Source organism: Centruroides vittatus, unplaced genomic scaffold (genome assembly GCF_030686945.1).
Source record: "Centruroides vittatus isolate TY-2023 unplaced genomic scaffold, ASM3068694v2 contig_744, whole genome shotgun sequence".
Taxonomy (NCBI): Eukaryota; Metazoa; Arthropoda; class Arachnida; order Scorpiones; family Buthidae; genus Centruroides; species Centruroides vittatus.
The window spans coordinates 53,906-67,159 of NW_027122480.1; the positions used below are offsets into that span (position 1 = coordinate 53,906).

General features: G+C 29.3%; 1 protein-coding gene across 7 annotated transcripts in view; it reads right to left on the minus strand.

The window, feature by feature from the left end:
* Positions 1–285: 285 nt before the first annotated feature.
* The window catches only part of LOC136981130 (katanin-interacting protein-like), a 96,690-nt gene continuing 83,721 nt past the window's right edge, over positions 286–13,254 (minus strand). For 5 of the 7 annotated variants that reach the window (XM_067277406.1, XM_067277404.1, XM_067277405.1 and 2 more), the window contains 12 exons: positions 12,174–12,311; positions 11,994–12,102; positions 9,349–9,502; positions 9,112–9,277; positions 6,954–7,120; positions 6,805–6,866; positions 6,209–6,319; positions 3,699–3,838; positions 3,512–3,613; positions 2,801–2,937; positions 2,639–2,721; positions 286–668 (listed from right to left, as the gene is read on the minus strand). In XM_067277406.1, the coding sequence (XP_067133507.1) occupies positions 619–668; positions 2,639–2,721; positions 2,801–2,937; positions 3,512–3,613; positions 3,699–3,838; positions 6,209–6,319; positions 6,805–6,866; positions 6,954–7,120; positions 9,112–9,277; positions 9,349–9,502; positions 11,994–12,102; positions 12,174–12,311 (1,419 nt within the window). In that variant the 3' untranslated portion in view covers positions 286–618. The remainder of the gene's footprint in view (positions 669–2,638; positions 2,722–2,800; positions 2,938–3,511; positions 3,614–3,698; positions 3,839–6,208; positions 6,320–6,804; positions 6,867–6,953; positions 7,121–9,111; positions 9,278–9,348; positions 9,503–11,993; positions 12,103–12,173; positions 12,312–13,254) is intronic. The other 2 variants (XM_067277407.1, XM_067277408.1) reach the window with 2 other exon arrangements.

Sequence of the window (13,254 nt, forward strand, 5' to 3'; positions counted from 1 at the left end):
ATAATAACAAGAGTCTGATTGGTATAATATAATGATAGTCTATGATTTTCAACCAGAGTGCTCTTGTACACTTGGGTGTCACAAAATATAGGTGATGGGATGATCAGTGCTGTATTATTGAATTTTTCATACTAACTAACTACATTTAATAGCAGTACCCCTACTTTATCAAAAGTTGAAAAATACTGCATTAATACAATATCTTTTCTAATAATGAAATTACTGTATATCACAAAAGTTTTTATAAAAAATTTTATTGTTTACTCTGAATAATTATAGCACAATCTTCTTCCCTAGAAATAATTGAGAAAACAAAAGGATTTATAGAATATTTTAATCTTCTAGAAATAATAGTTTTGTAACATAAAATAAATTTAGCAAGTATTAAATCTTGCTAGTTATTAACAACATAGAATCCAAGTGCTTATTTATGTGAGATACAAAATTTACATATTGTAACAAAACATGATTTTGTAGGTACAAAAAGTGATATTTAATATTTAGTGTTGTTTTAAAATCACACTTCTTTTCTAAAAGTTGTGCAATGTCCTATTTGAGGCACCTGTGCAAGGATATATCACAGTGATGGCTTGTACTTTGATTCTGGAAAGAGTAATCTCACCTCCTGTTCCGACAGGCTGGTCCCACACCCGTCGTTGGCCTCAGAGCTATTTGAGATACAATTATTAGATTAAATTATTTTGATTATTAGTAAACAATGTTATAAAATTCAAAGAAATGAATTATCACAATACAGTGCAACCTTGATTTCAAAATATTTGATATACAGCTGCCTCATTTTATTCCTCTTAATTTATGAGAGAAAATATTCTAATTGCAATCGTGATGAAACTGAAATTTTCCTATGCTATGATTAGATGGTTCGTAAGATGTAGTCTCCATATTATTTGTTTGCTAGGAATATATTGCCTTTCATTCTAATATGATTAGTTAACTTACAATGTAGAGATAAACTGCATAATCACTGGTAGAAGGGTTTCTAATTTTAATTAGAACTATTTTATTATAATTGTTTTCTGCTTATTGTCTTTTTACTATTGTATAAAGATTTCAAGCATTTCTTTATTTATTTGCTTTTCTCATTTATATAAGTAAAGGAACTAATCAACAATTTATTTTAATTCAATTAGAATCATTGATTGATAGGTAAGTAGGTGCTTTAAAGTACTTAATCAGTAATAAAGTAGAGATTATCTCTCAAATCAAATCAAACTTCCTTTATAAGAAGTAATGGATAAGCTCATCCCTATTTACAAGTTTTCAGGAATGAGATAAGCTCTCAGAAGTGAAACTTTCATAAATCAAGGTTATACTGTGATTTATAAAATCTTTAAAATAATACACAGTCCAGTCACATTAATGTGACCACCTCTTACTGTCGACATCAACATGAAATAACTAATCACAGGTGGCAGGTAGCAACAGATTGCAGTGGTGGGTATATAAAGGGTATCCAAGGTAAGTAAAACACATTGCAATCCTTGGCATAATGGATGTACGACGCCATTTATCTGACATCCAAAAGGGCATGATTGTTGGCTTCCGGGCCAAAGGTGGAAGCATTTCTGAAACGGCTAATTTTGTAAACTGTTCGTGACAAAATGGCACTATCCAAAATCAGCGACGTTGCAAATGTGGTGCACCATGGGCCATAGATGACAAAGGTGAACGACGGTTGAGGAGATGTGTTCTGGCAAATAGATGTGCAACCACTGACCAACCGACCACCCAGATGAACCAAAGAGCTACCAAAAGTGTGTCCTCAATGATGGTTCAGTGAATGTTGCTGCATATAGGCCTCCACAACAGATGCCTGGTTAAAGCACCTATGCTGACTACTGTTCATCAGTGATGAAGGCTGGAATTTGCATGCCAGTACGGCAACTGGACATCCACTGAGTGGCGACAGGTGGCTTTTTCTGATGAATTACATTTTATGCTCCATCAGATAGATGGATGTTGATGTATACGGCGTGAGACATCAGAGAGCAAACACCCTGCAACAATTGCCACAAGGGTCCAATATGGTCTGGGGAATGTTTTTGTGGCATTCTCCAGGTGCACTCGTCATTGTGGAAGGCACGATGGATCAACAGAAGTACGCATCTGTCCTTGCAGACCATGTTCATCCCTACATGCGGATTGTTTTTCCTCAGAACGATGGCATCTACCAGCAGGACAATGCAACATGTCATACAGCTCGCAGTGTATGTGCATGATTCGAAGAGCACGAAAATGGTGGCCAGAGGAGCATGGTAAACTCAAACTCCCTAGACTTAAACCCAATCGAGAACCTGTGGGACCACTTCGATTGGGTTGTTCATGCCATGGATCCTCAACCACGCACTCGAGTCGGCATGGTTCTACATCCTCACGAGTACCTTCCAGAACCTCATTGACTCTCTTCCTGCACATCTGGCAGCAGTCCGTGCTGCAAAAAGTGGTCTCATTAATGTGACTGGACAGTGTATAAATTATTTACTGATTCAGTATTGAAGAGAATTATTAATCCATGTAATTAAACTTTTTCAAGAGAAGTTCAAAGTTCATTTTCAATCATAAAACTATATATACACAGGTTATAATTTTTAATTTTAATGGTATATTTTCTACTTACCTTGATCTGCAATTTCAGCACTTCCTTTTGTATGCAATTCAGTTTTATTTGTTAACTGTACAGAATGATCTACATCTTGATTCCTGTTAATGGATTATTAAATATTGTTCTAAATAAATGAAATATCTGTAAAAATATTAATTATTTAATTTATAATCATACCTAACAACAGTATTTTTTTCTTTGTTTAAAATTTCTCTGTCTGTTGTAAACAAAATGGTATGATAAGGAATAGTTTCAAATCCTGGCCGTATTTGTGCTAACACACCATTATAAACTAACAGGTCATCTATTAATAGCTGTAAAATAAACATTCATACTTAATATATCAGCATAAAAAATATTTATTACAGGCAAATTAAAACAAATTATATATATATAAAGCAAACTTATCACAAAAAAACAGTATAATGGATAGTAGTAACAAAAAACATTTGCTTTTGTATCTACAAAGTTATAAATGAATTGGAATTTTAAAATGGCACTAAATACATTATAAGTTACACAATGTCCTATCTGAGATGCATAGTAACGATTTATACTTCTTTTTCTAGAATTGAAGTCTCACTTTTCCTGTAAGATGGTTAGAAAATTAAATAAAATTTTGTGCATTATGGTGTATTAAAGTTTCAAATATTAATTTTGTTTCATAAGCATTGAAAAAAGGTCCGTTTTTGACAATGTTTATTATTATTAATTTGCTTTACATTATTTTTAAGTTATGACACTTATATTATCATAAATTATATTTTTAAAAAATAGATTCAATTCAATATAGATTATTACACATACTAATATCTTCTAGAATTTTTCAGCTAATTAATCATAAAATACATCATTATTATTAGTATGAACAAAGTAAATACCACTTACTCCAAATTCTTTAACTCCACGTGTTGGCGTTTTTGCATAATTCCATAATTTAATCATGGATATAGTAATGGGATAATCAAAAATGATATAAACTCTTGTAAGCTGTAATAATTTATTCACAATATTTTAATTGAGGTTCTCTAACATTATTAATTGATAAATATTTAAATAAAATAATTTTACACACCACACCAGGAAGTATAGGCGCCAACCACATGTGTCTTCCGTCTAATGTATCATTAATTCCGTCGATTAACTTATCTGGCGTTCGGACATCGTTATTAACATCCTTTAATATATTTATGCTATCGGGATAGGCAGCTATATCTGTTTTAATATACAAAAAGTTTTTAATTAAAATCTAAATGAAATATTTTATTTTAACATAAATCAATGGATACTAATATATACATTTGCACATAGATAAATTAATGCATTTTGAAAATAAATAAGTTTAAAAATACTTAATGCATGAAAAAATATAATTTATAAAATCCTTAACTAAAGTATTCTTTACAATCAGATCTTGTTTGCATAATTTGGCAGAATCTTAAAAAACAAGATCTGGCTGATTGACATACATATCATGAAAAGAAGTGAATTATTGAAAAGTTTAAAGTTAAACAAAATAAAGCTTAATTTTTGTCAATGAATATGATGTTTGGTCTGTTGCAGGGGATTATTTTGTGTTTGTTATTTTCTACAACCATCTGAGATCTGTATTTGTAATATTTTGTGCTTGTGTGCAAGCTGTTGATGTATTGTATTTGCTATTAGTGACATGTGACTGGCATTGTTCAGGTTTTGGATGGGATGTGAAATTGAGAGAGTATGGTAAAAACAATGATCCTAGTAACTAAAATGTGCATTTATTGACCTGAGTGTTTAAAATAATGAAACTAAAAAAACAAAAAAATTGATTTTTTATCTTTGTCCCACAAGCCTGAACATTCTTGTCCTGTTGCATAATTTTGGTGATCCAACCTACAGATCTAGATTATGAGGTAGTCCAGCTGGTTTCAAGGAGTTTAAAAACTCCACCAGGTGTACATTTGGCAATACATTTGTTTTTAGATGCCAATATTTCTCTCTCATATATCCATTTGTGGTTTATTTAGTAAGTGTTATCAAATTAGTATCTGGATCTTTAGTGAATTTGTCATCACTGAAATGCAAAACTTGTTTAGCAAAATTCTCTGCAGATTTGTCTCCCAATAGATGGACCCTCATCTAAAGGGACAACTTTTTAACATGATTCCACAGTGATGATGCCTTTAGGCAAGTGTTGGCAGGCTAACCAACATTCTATTATCAACAATCAAAAAACCAACAATAATTAGTGCCATCTGTTAGCATATATTTATTATTTTTGCCATGTGTAAAGAATGCAGAATCTATACACCACCCCAATATTTTGTGGTAATATATAGACCCTGGAATTGACACTAAGCTAAGTAATACTCAAACAAATTTTGGTCCAGATCAGTGTAAGAATAAAGATTTGTATAAAGGACAAACCAAGAATTGATTATACATAACCAAATATATATATGTATGTATGTATGTATTTGGTTATATATATATATATATATATGTCAATGTAAGTAATCAACTTGTGTTAAAAGCATGCAGTCCAATATGATGTGTTGTAGGAAATACCATATTATGCTTGAGGCCATAGAAGTGCTTTGTCTTTTAAGATGTTTCCATAGTTTCTTGTATTTATGACCTAGTCTTTTACAGCAATCATAAACCATTTTCATCTTACAACAGACTGCAACGGAAGATTGTGATTGGGCATAATAAAATTTGTAGAAGAAATTAAAATGTCTTCACACTTTTTATCATGTAAATATTGTCAGCCATTTTTTTTATTGAAACTCCATTCAATCTTTCCAAAGAGTCATCCCAAAGCCAGTCAGCAATCTAATGCAGTTTTGTCAATGTAATCCTAGCTGAGATTGTTAGGATGCCTAATGTGGAACTCCTTCATGTTATCTGTGCATTCTGTTTACTGTATCAGATACAGATCAGTGTTGCATACATTTAATGGTGTATTGATTTTGCTTGCAAGAGTTACTGCTTTGTGTAATTTTGATGTTTCTTGTTTTCTGTAAAAAAAAAACCCTAAAGTGTTTATATTTGTTTATAGTGAATATTTACTATGTCTTTGGGACCTTGTCCTTTCTAGATCTGTGTCTTGAATGTATAACTTCAAATGAATATGTGAGTACTGGAATGATATGTGTTAACTGCTTTAAAATGAATGAAAAACACACAATCTGATTTATGCATGATCTGTGAATTTGGCCTGTTGGAATGTTTGTAGACCTTCATCTGTGGATTCAAAGAAGTTGCTATTTCCAAGTGCAATGTTCTTTTTCTCAATATGAAATGTTTTGCATTTGTCAAGGCCAAACTCCATATGAATATCAGTTAATATGTATATGTAACTTCAAATAAATAATTATGCATCCATACAGGTATAGCTAAGAGTTTTATGTCATCCATGTAAATGAGCTGAGATAATATGTATTGTGCTGTGCTGCGCTGTTCTGTTGCCTTGCCTTCAGTGTATTTGGTTTTTTGCTATAAATTCTGTGTCATATAAAGGCCACATGATGCAAAACTACATCAACTGGCAGCAAAATGTTAAAAGTTCATTTATTTTTTAATATATACTTTATTTAAACTTACTACTTTCTGTCAGAGATATTTTCCTTCCATTAATATCATACATTTCTAAGCCATTCAAACCTATGTAATATGCATCGCCCCATGTGGATAAAAGTTGTAATTGAAATATGACTAAAACAATTATTAAGAGAAAATTTAATAGAAATTTACAAATATTTTTATATTTATTAAATTAATGTCATAGAAAAATGTTTAAAATATTGAAGATTCTTTACTCTAAATTTATTATTAAATATTTAGTTTAATTAAAGATTTTTTTTTCTTTCTTGCAAAGACACAATGCAGTGACAGTAGATTTAAAACACTGGGCAAATTTTCATCCTTTATTCGGTTGGAATAAAGGATGAAAATTTGCCCAGTGTTTTAAATCTACTGCACTGCATTGTGTCTTTGCAAGAAAGAAAAGATAAAACTTAATTAAAGATGTTTATTTCCAAATTTCTGAACACAATTTGGAATTCTGAAGAAAGTAAAAGATAGGATATAATTAAATTAGAAACATTTTTAAAATATTGTTATATATGATATCATTGAGACCTGCATCTAATGAAATATATTCATAACTTCAAAGATCTCATTTATAAATAAAAGGATACAACCATGAGGCATAACTGGAGATTCATAGTCTGAAATAGTATCATCTGTATTTTTCCTTGGTCTAAAGCAAAATAAAAAAAATCAAATAATTATTACAATTTTAATAGCTAATTTTTGTGTGCAGTAGAATTTATTTAAATTAAGTTACCTTGGAGATAAACTCTGTAATGAGTCAACATTACAAGGAGAGACCATGCTATCGAATCTTATTTCTTGAGCAAAATCAAAATGACAGTTGCCTGGACCCTTACGTATCAAGTAACCTTCAGGAGGTGAAACACAATGTCCATCCAAACTAACAGACAAATATTTAACCTGAAATGTAATTTTTTTTTATATGAAATAATAAATTAAATAACTTGAGATAATTTTATTAACATAGTGCTCGTAAAATAAAACAGTACAGTTAACATTTTATGTACAATGCAGAATTGAAATGAAACCACACTTTTATAAAACTATTACTATAAAAGTTTGGTTTAATGTAAAATTAAACCACCTTCAAAATAACCATCTTCTGCAGCTACAGCTTTCTGCCAAAATGCATACCACTTAATAAAACAGTCTTGCAGCTTATTCTGCAATATCTTCTTGAGTGAAAATAATCACAGTACTTTTCATCACTTATGCTGATTTGAATCTGTGATTCTTTAAAAGAGAATTCATTTTGGTCTGCAAGAGTCAGGCTATACAAGTCTGGTATCTAGTATTTTGCCAAATATTCACTAGCTGGTAGATCATTTTGAATTGTACTGATAGATAACCTAACTTTTTGCTTGCCAGACATGAAACTGTGATACAGTAAGACAAAAATAGAGATAACTGAGAATGTAAATGTGGAACTCATTGTTAACAGGTCTACTGTGCAGATCTACTGCTGCAAACTTGTAATGCAAGAGGCCTTTTACATCAAAAACTCTAGCAAAAAGTTGCATAACTTTCCCAGCTGTTGAAATTTTGTTATAGAAAACTTAATTATTATTAATTATTATAAAATGGAAAAAAACTTAATTTTCAGGGTAATGATGAGTTTTATAAAAAAAATTGCAAATGCTAATAACAAATAAAAAACATCATTAGGTCCAACCTCTCTCCAGATATGATAAGTGACATTCCTCTATCTCCCCATCCCCTTAACCTTTACCCACCAAAACTTAATAGCATTGATGTTCCTTATACACAAGTTACCATACCAAAATTTGTTTCTTAGTCTTTACCTCATTCTGAGATATGAAACAAAATAGATACCAAAACACATACAAACATCCACATACATAGAATTTTTTCCATTTTTTAACATTTTTGATTTAGGGGTCTTAAAACAAGGGGATTTTCAAAAATATCTTTGAGAGTAAAATCTGACACGACTCTAATACTTTCCCTTATTGTGTGTGTATAACAGGCAGGATAGTAAAACACAAGTACCTTCTCCTTGGATTTGCTAAGAATTTTTTCTGCCTTTGTGAAGAGGCTGGTATCCACGTTCAAGAAGTACATTTGCACTTAACAATCTTACAAGAAACATTTTCATCACCAATAATCACTGTTTAAGATATCTGGGTCCTTATCAATTGTGTCAATTAGTTTTCTGCTGATGAATTCATGGTCTTCATATTGCTCCTCTGTTATCATCTTTGGAACAATGTGAGAACAGACACAATGCTTTCAAGTAGTTATAAAAAATAGCATGCAGAAAGCCTTATGAAATTCCAAAATATCAGCCATATCATTATCAATTATCTACAATCTCTTTGCAAACTCAGGAAATCATTTTTTCATGCTGAAGTGACATCATGCATTATTTTTTGTTGTCCTCTGTTGATTTATGGCCTTTAAACACTTATGCTGTTTGTACATGACATGGTGTCATTACCATATAATTCTTTAAACAGATTAAATTCTGCATCAAATTTTGTAAAACTTTAACAAAACATTTCATGTAATTTCTTGCTTGTGATGAGTCATTTAAGAATTCCAATGGCACACAACTACATACTCCAATACTTTGATGCTTTTACATTATAATCCATCCAATTACTGATATCTACATCATATCAAACAAATACTTATGTGTTTAAGAAAATATTCAAATGTTATATAATATATTGATGACAACAAAAATTTTAAAAATTTGTTTTCTGTATTTGTGTAAATGAAATAATTTTTCATTATTTTAAAAATATTCCAAATTACAAAATTCATTGGTCTATGTATTTTTATAATAAAATAACTAAACTTTTTGTTATAATAAAAACTTCATTCTTCTTATATTTAATTAAAATTAATTAGTATGTAAAATGATTTACCCCTTTATAGACATCATCTGTGCTTCCATTATAATTCCATATACGAAAACCACTTATTATTACAGGATTATTAAATCTGATCAAGAAACAAGGCAGATGATCTTCTTTGGATTCAAATAAATACATATGTTCATTATTCACAGTAACATTAATTCCATCAATGAGTCTAAAGTAATTTTAAATAAATATTAAATTTAATTATCATCATCATACAATAATAAATAATTTTACACTTACCTTGAGAGTTTCTCACAAGGTTCATTTGATGACAAACGAATCATTTCGGGTGACAAATGAATCATATCAATTCCATTGCACCCAATCAGTTCTATACCTGTGAGACCAATTTCTGAATAATCACCCCATCCCGATAATAATGTAAATAACAAACCTGAAAAAATTACCAACATTATTTTAAAACACACACACAAACTAAATATATTAAAACAGTTAGAATATAAATAACTTGTTGATTTTTGAACTTTAAAAAGATGAGACTAAAATTCAAAATTGTCTGCATTATTTCTATAAATAATACAATTACATTTTGAACTACCTTAATATTAATTTCTGTCAAGATCATTAACTACTTATTATTAAAAATTTTAGAGAATCACATTTTTTCATATAAATGTACTAAAAAGTAAAAACTTTTTTCCAGCTTTTCACAGTATTCTTGGTATTATGCAACCAAAAATAAAAGTGTGGTGCACTCATGTTTAGAAATATTCTTAGTTACAATTTCTATTAATTTTTATGGGCTTCCTAGAATGCCTCAAGCTTTTCTTTTTAGTTGCATAATACCAAGAATACTATGAAAGCTGAAAAAAATTTATTTTTACCCTTTGTTCTTTGGGAGTAGGCCACAAAATTGCTATGTAGAACTTATCACATGGGAACATTTTTTGATGAATAATATAGACGTTTTTTGGGAGTGAAAAATAAAAAGAGAGAACAAGAAAAAATTAAGTTCTATTTTTTTACCTTTTAGTGCATTTATGTGAATAAACATTTTTTTAAACTTTTTAGTTTTATAAATGGAACACTAAATTGTTGAAATACTTCTTAGATTAATATTTAATTGAAAAATGGATGAAAATTGAGTTACAAGGTTCTATCTAGACAGTAAGACTAAGAAGAGCATATAATAAAAGTTTGTACCTAATATAAATTAGTTTCTTATGTACTTTGTCCAAAACTGATATCTTAAATTTGGTAATAATACATTTGTTTTCATTTAGTATAATGTTTTATCACTGATACACTCAGAATTTAATCTTGGGGGAGCAGAGTTGAATGGATAAAAAAAATTTTTAATGCAAATTTCCACCATATTTCACTGTTAATTCATAAGTAGTCTCTATATATATTAAAAGCAAAAGTTCCATCCCCACCAAAACTGAAACCAACACTTCACAAAGAAGCAGCGTGTAAAAAGTTAGTTTTACTTTTTATATTATTTTTAATAATTTTTATCTGTATATATATTAAAAGCAAAATATTCCATCACTGCCACATGCAAATAATGTAAATTTAAAAATTAATTTGATTTATAATTTGAAAATTTCAAAACAACTTTTAAACTGTTTAAAAACACATTGATTTGATTTCATTTTGATTTCTATGTAAATGTCAGAGTTTTAATTATTTTAGGTATTAATTAACTTTTAATCATTTTTATTTATGTATTATTATTTATTTAATTTTCCATTAAATTTACCTGCATTTTTGAATCCTTAATTACAGTTTTTATTAATTAATTGCACCTCTGTTTCATTTTGCAACATAACTATAGAAATTGTTTTTGTGTTGTTTTGCACAGAAGATAATCAAATTTAAACTCATTTAGTAATTTCATTCATTTTTGTTTTATAAATTTGCCTGCTTTTAAAAATTTTGATTTTAAGCAAGTTAATATTAATTGAACTATTGGGCTACCAAGTAAAGAAATAAAAGAAACAACACAATATAAATAAAAAATGAGTTTAATTAGGAAAAAACTTTTAGAAAATTTTCTAGCGTTTTTTCCTTTAGAGGATGCCAGGGTCTTCCCAAACCGGGAAGACCCTGGCATCCTCTAAAGGGGTGTACCACTGAGTTAGCTACCAAAAAAAGAGTTTTAGGTAGTTATCATCAGTTATTCTTATATTAATAATTTAACTTACCAGTTCTGAGTTACATGTAGTACAGATGTGCCTTACAATAAAACACTTTATAATTGAGAGGTGCCATATTAACATTCATGTTAATGCCACTTTCTCAATTATTTTACTATTTTTTGTGCTTACCTTGTCTTAAGGTGTTTTCAGATTTATTTTAATTTTACTTTTGCATTGGATTTTTTAAGCCTAGTGCTATAACACACTTAATGAACAATAATGAAAACATATTTTAGCCTTTTTTTATCTGGGCTTGGTTCATTAAGGGCAAATGTCATATTCTTTGTGGCTTTAGTATTCTGTGAATAAGCTTTGTCCAATGCTCTAAAGGTGGGTGTCCAAATTGTAATTATTACAATTTTAATTTATTATCAAAGGCAGGATGCTCAACTGTTAGTATGCTAATAATTATACTTTTCTGACATCCACCATTAGTGAACCAAGTCTCAGATATACTCTGGCATGTGAAAAAAAATCCATGTTTTGCTTTATGGCAGTGGTCTGGAACCTAATCTATCATATTACAAGGCATGTCTGTAAAATGTTTGTCAATCTATTATTTTATTTTAAAACAAAAATGAATTTTAAACACCTTTATAGTTGAAAATTTTTCAAATTTATGAAAAAATTTTCAATTAAATTATGCTAATTGTTATGTTAAAAAATCTATTACTAATTAGTCCTCCTACAATTTCATTACTTATCAATATAAACTACACTTACAAGTACAAGAATATGCTTTTTTTTCAATTTCCTGATAAGGTAAAGAATCAACAGATTTTTTTGATTCCACAGGATAACTAGGACTAGCTGCTGTAAATGGTCTCTCACTCTATAAATATGTAAATCAATTGATCAAAAATTTCATAATTAAAATATGAATAATATATTGTAAATACAAACACTGCAATCAGGATCTGATGTGCAAGGACGTTCTACAATCAAATTAATAGGTGTGGTTATGTCATTATCATCATTGAAAGCATTATCATGATGAGAAATTGCTTCCAATATTTCTTCATCTGTTGTAAATAGGATGGTCTAAAAATCATTTAAAATATTTTAATATCTTTTTATTATAAATTATAAACTCAAATGTAAAAAATATAGTTCCTGTAAAATTTATGAAGTAGTTTTGAAAACTATATTCAGTATAAAATGTTTGGTAAAGATTGATAATTACATGTTAAAATGGATTGAAAGATAACTGAAATTTTTCATTTGAACTGTAAAATTTGAAATAAGATGATTTATTAGATAAAAATAATTTCTTCTGTTGTTAGTTCATCAGCTGAAACTATACAGATTCAAAAAGAAGAAAGTGGTAGTTTTTAATTTATTATTCATTAATAAATTCAATTATGTTACAATATAAATTTATTTAAACATTAATAAAGTGGATAAAAATTTAACAAAAAAAGTTTTATTTTAATGGTAAATTTGATTGTCATAATTGAAAATATAGTTGAAAAATGAAAACTATTATTTAAATAGTACTGCTTGCTGCATAACATGCTGAGAAGTGAAGAAGGATTGCTGTTTTGCAAAAGATATTACAATTTCAAAATTCTGTACACCCATCAGCATCACTTTCTTCCTTCTCTGCAACATTCATTTTTCCATAAATTACAACAGCTTCTATGAGTTCGTCTGTATTTAGCTTATGAGTTACTGGAATAGCTTCATCCACATCAACCCAGTTGTTGAGTTCATCTCAAGACAAATTCATTTTGTCATTAGTAGAGTCAACTGATTCACAGATTTCATCATGCTCTGCTACTGGCAGCTGCACTATTGATTGGACACCCCTCAAAGTTGATAGAGGAAAAGGATTCGATTAACATCACAACTTCCTCTAATATTTCACTTCTCATAGAATCCCTAGCACAACTAACAGTGTAGATAGTGTCTTTGAGATTATTTTTTCTGAAAGTCCATAAATGTCCTGTCAAAATTTGTCATTTTCCATATGAGGTCGTGTCTG